Raw genomic sequence first — 13129 nt, forward strand, 5'->3', positions numbered from 1 at the left:
GTCTGTCTGCAGCTGGTTATGTTCTCTTCCACAACTTTTATTATGCATTATTTGGTCCAATTGGCTTTTAAATCCCAGTAAGTGTATCTATTTTTGCCTTCTTTTAAATTCTACTTGAGTTAAAACATTTATTTTGCTTTTTTGTACGTATTACATTTTCATTCGCTTAGATTGTTTTGGAAGATACAACTATGTAACAATCATCAAACAACAATGCTACTAAAAATTACTAATCAATTAAAACATTGATCCATTTTATTTAAATGAATGGTTGTTACCCTTGTATCTGTAATCCGATCACAACTAAGGTAATTGGAGGTCAGGGATATTAAACTGCGTGCTTGTGTGTCTGGTACTTGATCAATTTACTTTGATAAAAAGGTCAAAAATGTAACTTCAATAATGCATACGCCAAAAAAACATACAATCTGCCCACACAAATATGTGAGGAGATGTTCGCACCTCGTATCACTTGAAACCAGGCCAATATAAAGAGTTGTGCCATAAAAGTGTTGAGAAAATTGTGTAAAAAGTCAAAGTACAAAATAAAGACCATAGTATGTCATATAAAATGTTTTATATACATGCCATGATATATTCAATTACAAAGGTTATAGTATGGGATGAAAACTCAATGAAAAATCATAATACTGCATGAAATATCAATATAACTGCATATAACATGTCAGTAAACATGACGGGTTATGAATTAAATATATCATTGAGTCATTCATAGTTTTATTTGTGACAGTGAAATAGATCTCACAACAGGATCTTGAATGAATCTTTTGTGATTTTATTTGTTAGATTTGATTTGTTTATCTAAGGATCTATCTTCTCTAAGATGTTGACTTTACATTATTTTTATTTTAAATACTTAATTATTCGTATTTTTAATTTACTTGATAAGGATTTACAAATCATGTGAGCCACAAAAACAACAAAAGATTTAAAATGATCTTTATTTGTTGAGCAGTGGTAACATCTCTCCACTCTTTCATAAAACATAAATAAAGCCCTCTTAACTCAGCAGGTTTGTATCGCAAAATAATTTATTCAGACAAACACAGAAATCAGAGTCTTCTCCTCTGAAGCTAAAAAATAATTTAATGTCTCATGGGCTGCAGGTTGGAGCGGTGCTTGTTTGTGATTCTGCAGCGCCACCTGCTGTCGGAACAAACATCATTCATATTTCACAGACTGTACACAAACTCATCACTGATCACACTTTATTCCAGGTTTCATATTTAAAGGAGCAGAGCGCTGGTTGTGCATCTTTCAGTCTACAAAGCTATTCAAGTACATATTATATTAATTTGGATCATTTCTATTTTATAAATCAGTTTCTAGTTTTAATTAAAAAAGGTAAACAATTATTTATTTTAGGTAACCCCTTTTTTATTTAATTTCTTGAAAATTACTTTAATTTAGGCACTATCATTAAGATCTTTAAGCCAATCAGTTTCTGATCTCTGAAGAGTTTATTTTTATGTTTCAAAAATCACTTAGGTTAGGACAAACAAGGTGCCAATCAAAAACGATTGAAATGAAGAAACATCTTCACCAACTTGAAGAGACATGAGCGAGTTTACTAGAAGTGCTGCATAAACGAAACGCTGCATGAAGCTCGAAACACAACAAAAACCGGGGGAGACTAAAAAGTGACGCACAGCGCTGGGACCAGAGCGACTGTTGGTGTTTGGAGATTATGAACTCTGCCAGAGATTTTTCTCCATTTGCATGTGTTTTGGCACATTTGTGTTTCTTTTAGAGTTTCATCGTTTTGGAATCTGAAGCCAAAGAAGTTTTTGGGGACGTTGTATCGATTAGCTGTTGGCCCCCGTATGAAACTGTTTAATCCGACCTTTAAATCCTGAAGAGATTCAGTTTACAGGCAAAATATTCACGTTCAAAAAGCTGAAACTAAGGATATCATTAAATAATTGATCAATATTCAAATTTAGATGAGAGATGACACGATATTTCAGCTGCAGCGAACATGGTGAAAAGTTTTGTGCGATGTCGGATTATCCTTGAATGCATCAGCAGCTCCCAAAATAAAGTAAATGTGTTGAACAGTAGGGAACCCAAAAGGTTAAAATATTGTTAGTAGTTTTTAAGGTCCAGACATATAAAACTAGTGGAGTGATCCTTTAAGGGACAAGTTCAAGTCTATCTAAACCAAAAGCTCTAATTTATTTACCAAAAACAAACTTGTTCAAACGGCGTCATAGCTCGTCTCTGATTGGCCGTCAGAGATTCCCTCTGTCCGTCATGGTGTCCTGTATCTGTCTGTTGAGCTCGGCGATGATTCTGTCCTCGTGTGTGTAGACACCGGTCCTCAGCAGCGTGTCCCTCTCCTCCAGCAGGCGGCTCAGGTGTTCGTCTGCACTCCCGTTGACGCTCTGAGCAGGGGCGGGCCACACTGGGAGGAGGCGGGGCCTAACCGGTCCTCCTGCTGCTTTAATCTGTCAAAATGTTTTTAGTTAGTACGGTTTAACAGCAATGGGGTATTAAATAAGACATAGTTCATTGCTATATTATTGCAAATTAATTAATTTGCAAAGCCATCTTTCAGAGATTACATCATCCCTACCTGTTGAGTTCGTTCCTGATGTCGTCCAGCTCCTGTCTGTCTTGGTTTACCGCCTCTTTCTGCTCTGTTGCTAGGTAACGCAGCCTCATGGCCTCAAGCTCCGCCTGCTGCTTCTTCAGACGCGTCATGGCGTTTTCCTGCTCCCGCTGCGAATGCACACAAATTCAACTATTAACATAAAAAGTGGATTTAACAGATGGACACAGCTACAGGGGTGTGCTGTGGGTTGTCTCTTAAACACCAGTGCGCTTTTTGGAAAAACACAGTATTGCTATTTAGTTGCCATTGCTTATGGAAATTAATATTCCATTAACATTCCCGTATATGCAACTCAAAACGTCCAGAGGATCTGCGTTCTATGGCCTTTAAATAACATTGGAAAAATAACAGATTGTGGTTATTAAGCTAAAATCCCAAAGTTCCCTTCAGAGGGAGTTTCTCTCCCACACTCCACCCACATTGTACATGATAGGCTAAGGGGTGGGACATCTCTAAGCGGTTCACCAATCACAACAGAGCTGACCAGCTAACCAATCAGAGCAGACAGGGCTCTGGTTTCAGACAGAGGGTGAAAACAGGTGCTGCAGCACAGGCAGTATGAGAAACATAAAGATCTTTATGAACATTAAAGCATGGAGACATGTCCCAGGAGAGGCACAAATGCATTTTAGAAAATGAATATGAATGACATGTATCATATTCAGAATAATAGTGGATTATTAGTGTGCTTGCAAATGTATGAATTTCACAGCTCGAGTCTTGACGTCCTGCACCGCTCTACAGATCTGAATGGAGAACATTTCAAAATAAACCTTTGACCCCGCTGCTGAAATGTGTGCGCTTGGATGCCAAAGAGCTTTCTCTTAATTACACCCAGATTGGAGAGTTTGGTGATAAATGTGTCTGGTTTTACATTTTCATAAAAACTCCCTGAGAAAAAATGCTTGAAGACTTGGAAGAATTCACACGATCGCGCTGAGAAACAGACAGAAAACGTCATAAAAACGTCTAAAAAGTCGTATTTCTCTCAGCTGTTCCGCCTCCCAAAATTACCCACAATACCATTCTGGGCTCTGTCCACTGGCTTACAGCTGGATGTTAATAAATCGACAGTGTGAGCAGGAGACAAAAACACTAATATGGTGTCGGATTGGATTATAAATTAAAACATCTTCAGGGTTAACGCAACCCTAACCCTAACCCCTGCTGGGAAACACCAAATACCCTAGGCAAATTCACATTCTAAACTATTCAGTAGGTATTAAAATATCTTCTCATGGACTGGCAAGTGTCTGGTGAACAGCCGCTATGCTAACGGGGCAGAAAGAAAGATGGAGAACATGGCGGGCAGCAGACTTGAGGTGAAGCAGTAATCTGTCTGCGTGTTCTGCTGATACAGAGCAGGGCAAGCAGCTGGATGGGAAAACTAACATTTTCACATTACTGCACGACCACTTTTCACACGCCTGATCACCTCAGCTTCTAACAGAAAAAACACACACAATCTCTCGTGAACACATCAGTCACACACACGGAGGCGGTGTGTTGACACAGGCGCAGCTCTCTGTGGACCATTAGCAGTCTGTATTACGGGCCGTTTTAAGGCTAATTACTAGAAAAACAAACTCGCTAAACATTTTCTCTAGTGCCCGCTGCCAAGGACAATCTGAGGCCGAGTCCTGAAACAATTAGAGGACGAGGTGATACCGAGGCCTCGGCAGGGGGGAGACAGGAGGAGGAAGGGGTGAAAGAGAAAAGCTACTAAAACTCAAGACCCAGGAGATGATATTTTTGGTTACAGCTACGTCATGATTCTCACCGCAGCTATAGCTGAGGGCGAGCTCCGTGCAAATTCAGAGGGCTAAATACAATGAGAAAGGATCATTTTAGTTTTACATGCAGTCGCTTTCTACAGAAATCCATCCATTCATGCTTATTCTGCAATCCTTGGGAAGATATGAAAATGTCATATCACTTAAACACGTTGTATGCTCACCATATGATATAAGATATGAAAATGTCATATCACAATTACCAAGGCTAAAACAAAAATATGTATTTGTTTTTTTAAATAAATGGCATCAAAACATACTTGAATTATTTTCCATTTTGTTTTAATCGAGAGCAATTTGTTGATTTAATTACAGATGGGACATTTCTTTTGGGCAACTTCCTTTTAATAAAAAACCACAACACTTAAATTAGGTATTTATAATTCATACGACCTGGGGTTAATTCAAATACTTTATTACATTTTTACATGTTTTACATGATGATTCCTGTATTTTTTTTAGTTAGGTTTTATTTTTTACTTCTCTACAACTATAGCGAGCATACAACGTGTTTACGTCCTTCATACTGTATATTAAGGATATTCACAATTATTCTGATAATGGAATTTCACCACTATCAACTTACTGACTGTTCTTTTTACCACAACCGACATTCAAATGACTTTCGTTGCATTATTTCTATTGTTTACAACCTACACAAACACTTTAAAGAGATAGTAATTCATGTTGTTTGTAATTATATGTTATTAGTCTATGCCCTGATTTATTTATACAGCTGGGTCCTTCTTCTCAGCTCTAATGCTGCATTGTTGGGGTGTATTTAGAGAAATGCGTTAACATTTGTTTCTCACACCTTCTTTGCAAAAAAACTGCAATAAAGAGTCAAAAAGAGTTCTTCACAGATGCAAGGCAAATTGGATCCAACGTGAAACAGAAGACGCTCATTCTAAAAAAGAACTGATCAAGACTGAAAGACCCACACATAGAAAGAAATCAACAGTCCGCCTCGGATGCTCCAGTGTTTCTATTTTATGAGTAAAATGCTAACATGTAAATATGCATTTTGCAACATAATATGAGAACTGGAGTTTTTCATCGTACGTTTTTTCTTTTTTGGGAAGGGTGGGGTTTTACTACATTTACCACAACATAAATGATCTGAACGACCCAAAGAGGAATCTGTTCAATTTGAATTAAGTGAGCCAGATTCAAGCAATTTATTGGGATATATACCGCAGAAAAGAACTGAAAAGATCATATAAACGCTAAATATATCTTCAAAGACTGATAACAATACATGAAGAAAGCAAATTGGAGAGAACAGCCAAAAATTAGCAGCACCAGAATGTGTCATAATGACATATGACATGTCTAGTCTATTAGTCTGATAAAATGAAATCAAAAGTTTGAACACATGACCGGATCGACAAAACAAGAAATCTAGCGTCTAATACCAACCGGCCGGACAACGTCAAATTGTAGACGAGCTGTGAGCACGCAGAGGGAAGTCCACGATCCAGGTCTCAGAATTTGGGAATGGATGACCAGAGAATGACATCTCCTCCCCCACCCTCCCCCCTGTCTTTCCGCCATTACTCGCCTCCACCTTTGAAGGCCGATGGTCCCGAGCAGCTGGGGGAGGACGGCTCACACTAACACATGAAAACACACTTTTCTCTGCTCAGATGAAGTTTTCTGAGCAGCTCTCCACCTGTGGGAGTTCAGGGAGAGTTCTTCAGAGGTTTTTTTTGGGGATGTGATGATTAAAACCCGATAGGGGATGACGGGAACCCACAAAAGACACACATGAGTTTCTGCAAAATGGCTATAATTGCTGAAGAAAATGGATAAATGTAATAAGTAAGTTTTGTGTAAAGAGCTCAGGAGGTTCAGAGGTTTTCCTTCACTAATGTTCAGGAAAAATCAAATGTTAACACAATTTAAATGGAAGGTAAAGTTGCCACTTTTCAGGACAAATGAATGTCTCCTTTTCTACAGATATAAATGTTTTGATGGCCGCTGCGTGAATATTATACATTATTCAAAATGTTGAAGACCTAATTTATCTAATTTAGTCCAACCAACAGTCAGACATTTAGATAACAAAATATATAACATAACAAAATTCATATTTATTCCATAAGATTTTGGCCAGCGATCCCAAAACCTTTTACTTCTCAGACTTTTGTTTTGAACACAAAACCAAATGTAAAGAACAGATTATTAGATTTTCATCCATAACCAGTTGCTCTTAGGAGTCATCACAGACAAAGTGACAATAAAAAACAGTGTCACCTGGATCTAAAATGTGTGTTCCCCCTAAAAATGATTACCATAATCAATAAAATTAGTAACTTATATTTTTAACACAAATCTTCTAGTACCTTTCAAATTTCAGAAAAATTGTGAAAACTGGTGATCACATTCCCCAACATCTCCAAATCCTTTGTTTTAAAACAAATTAACCATCACAATAGAGAAGAAAAAGCCACAAATATCTTAAAAAAACAAGCTGAAACTACAAAATGTTTGTGGAAAATCAAGAAGTTATGAAATTGCCAATTATCTGTCTACCCAGAATGTCTCAGCTCCCTACAGTTAAATTAACAGTAACATCAACTGCCTGAATAACCGAAACGATGTTAATGTGAACCCTTAACTGTTCCTTTGACTTTATTTATAAGTGAAAATGTAATTGTTGATACCATTATGGGGAGCCTAAATAATGCTACAGCTACTGGAACCCAGCAGACAAACTGTGCTCCACACAGGGTTAAATAGCTCCGCAGCAGACTCTTATCTGCGGCGTTTGAAGGGTTAAGATCAGTGTTTTCAGGCTGCTCTGTCAGGTTTTTAGAGCAATAAGTACGAGATAAGACACACAGGAGCAGAGTTTAAGAATGTGGTCTGTTTGTTTAAGATAGAAAAAGCTGGACCGCTCTAAACATGTCTCTACTGTCTAGATTAAAACCACAGAGCACTAAAGTGTTCCAAATACAACCAGGTATTGTTTCAATACCAAATCCAACCTGAATAAAAATAGAACCAAATAAAAAGTGAACAAGGCCTCAGTTTGACCAGGCATTTAACGTAATGTTTTGGATTGTTTCAGATACATCTGATCCCAACAAAGTATTGAGGTTTGTTTTTCAAAGGGTCCATTTTCCACTCAGACTGTGCTGAGTCATCATCACTTTCAAAGTCATAGTGGAAAATACATTACCCATGATAAGTGAGGTTTGTGTTGGAGGAACCAGTTTCCTCAGTGGAAAGGAGAAGTTCTAGGGCCTCATGGAAGAACAGGTCCTACAATAAGATTTGTTCAAGTGTCGAGTAGCAGGTATTTTATAGAATTTAAAAACACAATATATTACAAGAAACAGCGAGAAAACGATGCAGTTATCTTGATTCTGATTGGCCTAAAGACTCAACAGGCATCAGGTTCAAGGTGTTTTGTTGAGAATAAAATTGCAACGTGAAAACAGTTTTCAGAACAGGCCAACCCCCCCCCGGGGGTAAATGAGACTTCATATATTATAAACCTTTGTTTGCTAAAGATTTTATTTTCCGCAACATACCGTAATCAAATTGAAAAATCCCATTGGTTTTGACGGGAAGCACAAAAATTGAAGCCGTATTTTGCTTTTGACTATTTTGTAAACACAACGTCCCCACTAGATTATGCTAATATTCAAATCTCCTGAAAACGCTTCTCATCATTACCAGAAGGCCTTCTTTTGACTTAAATGGAACATTGACACCAATCTAGCGCAGATTGGTGAAAAGGGGTACGTGTGCCATAACAACTAAACACGTTGAACCTGTGCTTACACAAACTGCTTCTACTTTCTGGTTTGTTGATGTTGTTTTTGCTGTCTTGGTTTTTTTTAAGCTCCAATCCAAAAACTGTGGAAAGTCTGTTATATTTATGTAAATATTCCACAAAATCCCTTGTTTGCTCCAGGAAATGCATCAACCTCCCTGACCTTCCCTGTCTGGAACAAAATGGCCAGTGGGAACCATCAGAGAGTCTCCACTGAGACCAGTAATTCCGAAATACCCTCAGACGACATGCTGCATCTGCTGTGACTGACAGCTTTTACACAAACACACTCCTGAGAGAGGGCAGTTTCAGTCTGGGCGGCCACAGAGGGGATTGAACACCAAACTCAGCATTGAGTGCTTTGACTGACTGAACCCGAGACATGATTTAGGTGAACCGGTCCAAACAGAACAACTAGCACGTCCGGCTATCCAACATCAATACTTGGAACTAAAATACGGAAAGCTGAAACAGAATATTTACATGTCCTTTGATCAGATATTGATTAAGATCATAGTTTATCATTTGAAAGAAGGATCACATGCCAGTGCCTTTTGTTTCTGATTTCAAATGTGAGTCACTACCCTGCACAGCTCCTCAGGGCTTTCTTTTTTACTCCAGATGTTGAAAGTTTGTCTTTAAAAATATTTCAAAATGAGTGTCCTTCCTCATTCTATTTTACTGTAATTAATGTAACAAAACGGTTTTGTCTGTGCAACGTTTTAAACCACATTCCAATAAAATGAGTCAAGAAAATGTATTTACTTTTTAACTAAATTGAGTAAAATATACCAACCTATCAAGAGTATATTGGCAGGGTATATTTTGAGATGGGAAATCTGCAACAATTGTAATTGTATTATGTTTTAGTTTGTGGTTATGTTCAAACACAAATGATGAACATCACTAATAACACTAAGGTGTTTTCTTTGAAAATAAAAAGGTATTTGTTGGAGAAAACCAGCTTTTTGAAGATGTGCCCAGGAATTGGACACTGTAATGTCCATTATGTTCAGTTTTCAAAAGTAAAGAAGTAAATCTTTATTACATTGAGAACACAAAAAAGGGTTTAGGATTTAGTGCATGTAAATGGTCTGCAAAGTTCCCTCCACACTGAGTTTCTCTCCCCTGCCTGAAACGCCTCCATTGGACTCCTTTGTTTTCTTCTGTAACATAGTGACATCACTAAAAAAAAGAGCATTTTGAGCATTAAAGCATGGAGGCATGTCACAGTAGAGGCACAAAATACAAATATGAAACCTGAAAATGAGCACAGTAAGCTTTGGCCAGAAATGTGCCTTTTTAAAAGGAAAATATGTCCATTACCTTCCCCACCTCAAAAGATTCAACCACGAGAGACAGAATGTTACAACTGATGCTTTAAACAGAAGAACATCTGATGTCGATTGGAATTAATTTACCAAACATCGGACTTTCTTTCAGGTTTCTGTTTTGAAAAACTGGACGGCTCATGTTAGTGTTGGATTTAAGATATAAAGGAGTGCTTCTTTTTTTTACGGCCTTAATAAAAAAAGCGAGCTTAGTTCTTTCCTGCTTCAATAAGCTTTTTAAAAACCACATTTATTTGCCTGACCTTCTATTTGGGCTGTAAAGTTACCAAATTTAGCTTCCAGGCTCAGAACTTTAATCCCTTTGTCCCAGTATTTTTGCTTTGAAAAGACCAACTTAAGCTCCTTGTCCCAATATTTTGAATAATAAAAAAAAGGTGCTAGCTCTCTGATCTAATACCTCGGCTGTGTCTGGGCATTTATTCTCGCTCGGAACCTCCTGGGTTGAAAAGCACATTATTCCTCAGACAAGAATTTTTATGATCCGACTTGAGCTAAACAGCACGCCATGCGAGGCGCTGAGAGGAGAGAATAAATAGGCGCGGAGAGGCCGAGAAAAGCCAAACAAGACCCGGCTTTAAAAACCGCAGAGCGGCAAGACGGATGGTCGTGTAAACACAGGCCTGATATTTTATAAAAAGCGAGAGTGTGACATCTGAATAGTTAGCGCGGCAAGCTTATTGCTCAACGCAATCCTAGGGATGATTAATAGGCGGGGGGTGACACTCAGCGCTGAACCCCCTTAGAGCTGCATAAATCACACCGTGTTTTCTTTACAATGATGTGGCACTTAGAGAGAGGAGGAGGGAGGGATGGGAGATGGGAAGAGGGAGACTTAAAAGAGAAGAAAGGTGGAGAAGAAAGAAAAATGGTCTATACAAACGGAACAAATATATGAAAGAGACATTTTAAACAAGTGGCTAGAGGGAAAAGAGGAAGGATACATTAGATAGAATCAAAGAGAGAAAGAGACTTAAAGAAGGGAGAAAAAGTAGCAAAGAGACCCAGAAAGATGATGAAGAGGCTGAGGAGGAGGAAGAGAGTGATAAAGGGAGAGAAGAAAGGAGTATGAAGGGAGTCATGAGGAAGAAAAACAGAGAGGGGGGAGACAGATTCATGCAAAAAGAAAAGAGGAAAAATGTCTGCCCAGTTTTCCAGCTGTTTTATGTCAGTAACAGTTATTAGTTTGTCAGATAAGGTCTATGTGTGTTTACATTAGTCTTAGGCTGACTAAAGCCCCACTTAGTGCTCTGTGTGTGTGTGTGTGTGTGTGTGTGTGTGTGTGTGTGTGTGTGTGTGTGTGTGTGTGTGTGTGTGTGTGTGTGTGTGTGCAGGAAAAAGAAAAAGGAAAAAGTGAGCGAGAAAGAAAAAGAGAGGTGTGTTTTTACACCAGAGCCAAATATTTAGCTGAGGTAAAGTAGACAATGAAATGTGTGAGAGCCATCAGTTCCTACCAGTGTACACACACACACACACACACACACACACACACACACACACACACACACACACACACACACACACACACACACACACACACACACACACACACACACACACACACACACACACACACACACACACACACACACACACACACACACACACACACACACACACACACACACACACACACACACACACACACACAGTGCTACTTTATACTTCTTCTGCACTGCATTTAAAAAGGAAATTAATATATATTTTTAGTAATTTATTTTAAAGCTTTAGTTACTTTTCAGATTAACATTTTGCTTTAAAAAACTTTAGACATTAAAGATTAATTTGGTTTGTTTGTCGGCTTCATAAATTGCCTACTAATATTTTAATAGTAGAATAAATTAAAATAAACCCAGTGCATAATAGAGGTCAAAAATCAAATGTTTCATAAAAAGTTAAGAAAAGAAAGCCGTAAACATGAATCATTGAAAAGAAGTGAACAGCAATATACTGCTTAATGCAACTGAATCAAAAATACTATCACATATAGGCAATAATATATTCCTATATGGAGGGAATCTTCGAGTATGTTTGTTTTTGAAGTACATGTTGCTGATTCTATGTCTGGACTTTTACTTAAGTAGGGAATTTAATGTAGAGTTTTTTTTACACATAATGTACTTATATTTTAACTCAAGAAAAGGATCTGATTACTTCTTCCACAGCTGGGTACGGAAATGTTTGTAATAAAAGCCTTATTATCAAATAAAATGGGTTCTGTCTTCACTGAAAAGCTGCATGACTTTTACTTTTAAAAGTTTTAGCTACCGGCTGTGGGTACACATTTTGAGCCTTCCTGTTGTCCTAGGGTCAAATCATTTTCTAAATGTTTATATGTCGGGATAAGAGGTCATTTCTTCTCATTGCCAGGAAAAATAACATGAAATAGCAATAATGATAATTAATCTGGTGTCATTACGTGTTGCCATTAAAATGTTTATTCCCATGGTGAAGTAACTCAAGAATGTATTCAAAATAAGTTTGAAACATTAAATATAAACATTTGTATGGCAATCAATGGAGTCTCTTAAAAAACAAATAATTAAAAAGGCAAAACAAGATAACACGAAACATCAATCATTCATTCAATTTAACGGTACCACTCTAAACATCGAGTTCTTCTAATAATATAGCAATTTTGCTGCTGCAGGGCTTTTACTTTCAGGGAATATTATTTACTGTGTTAATAATGCTTTAAAAAAACCTAGCTACATTAACCTGAGCCTCTCTAGCCTTCACGCACATGGGCATTTCCACACTGTGCTTAGCTACACGATATTTGGTGTTATGTTGTCTGACGGATGGCTGCCGGCTGAGCTCGGTTTCCTCTGCTTTCACCGTGTCTTTAAACAGAGCTGTTAAATGTCCTAACACTGTCAGCTCGTCTACAGCAGCAGATTAAACCCGGCAGCATCTCGAACGCGGCAGAAGCCCCAACTCAGAAAAACTACGTTTATCTGCCGTGAAATATGAGCGCTGTCAGGACGCAGCGCGGCTTTCCACTATGTCTTTCCTTCAGTGAGGAAACTCGTCTCAAAGCCGTCTTTCTTTGCGTTTTGCTCATGGCTTTGACGTTGAGTTATTTTCTTATCCATGCATTTATCTATTCATTCATTTCAGGTCATTTCAGTTTCTGTCATCGGGTAATTTACTTTAAAGTTGTTAAACTTTCTCTGTTGGAGTATTCGAGGAGTCTCTTGAGTTTTTTAAGAACCTGTTCTCTCTGCTTGCTAGAACAACCAAACTGCTTTACTTTATGCTGGGCTTTTTCTATTTTAATCAATCCACGAACTGTCACATTTAAATAATCTGATACGATTCTGAGCACAAAATACAAACTCTTTGAAACCTAAATGAAACAGGACGGACCGTACCTGTTTGAACCTGGCCAGTTCCTTTAAGGCGCGCCCCCACTGCTGCTTGTAGTGCAGCTTGGACTTGGTGGTGGACTCCAGCTTCCTCTCCAGCTCCACCTTAACAATCACAGAGCGAACACATCAGTTGCACTCAGCGGAAAATTAGATATAATTTTTCCCTCTGTAGACTGACAAATGAGTTAAAGGGTCCT

The 13129-nt window shown here is 38.1% G+C and overlaps 1 protein-coding gene across 1 annotated transcript in view; it reads right to left on the reverse strand.

Annotated features, from left to right (window-relative positions):
• Positions 1-943: 943 nt before the first annotated feature.
• Positions 944-13129, reverse strand: part of cep120 (centrosomal protein 120) — a 35715-nt gene continuing 23529 nt past the window's right edge. Inside the window, 4 exon segments of the mRNA XM_063897973.1 lie at positions 944-2416; positions 2419-2468; positions 2597-2742; positions 12936-13034. Coding sequence (XP_063754043.1) covers positions 2253-2416; positions 2419-2468; positions 2597-2742; positions 12936-13034 — 459 coding nt within the window. The 3' untranslated portion in view covers positions 944-2252.

This window comes from Eleginops maclovinus, chromosome 12 (assembly GCF_036324505.1).
Source record: "Eleginops maclovinus isolate JMC-PN-2008 ecotype Puerto Natales chromosome 12, JC_Emac_rtc_rv5, whole genome shotgun sequence".
Lineage (NCBI taxonomy): Eukaryota > Metazoa > Chordata > Actinopteri > Perciformes > Eleginopidae > Eleginops > Eleginops maclovinus.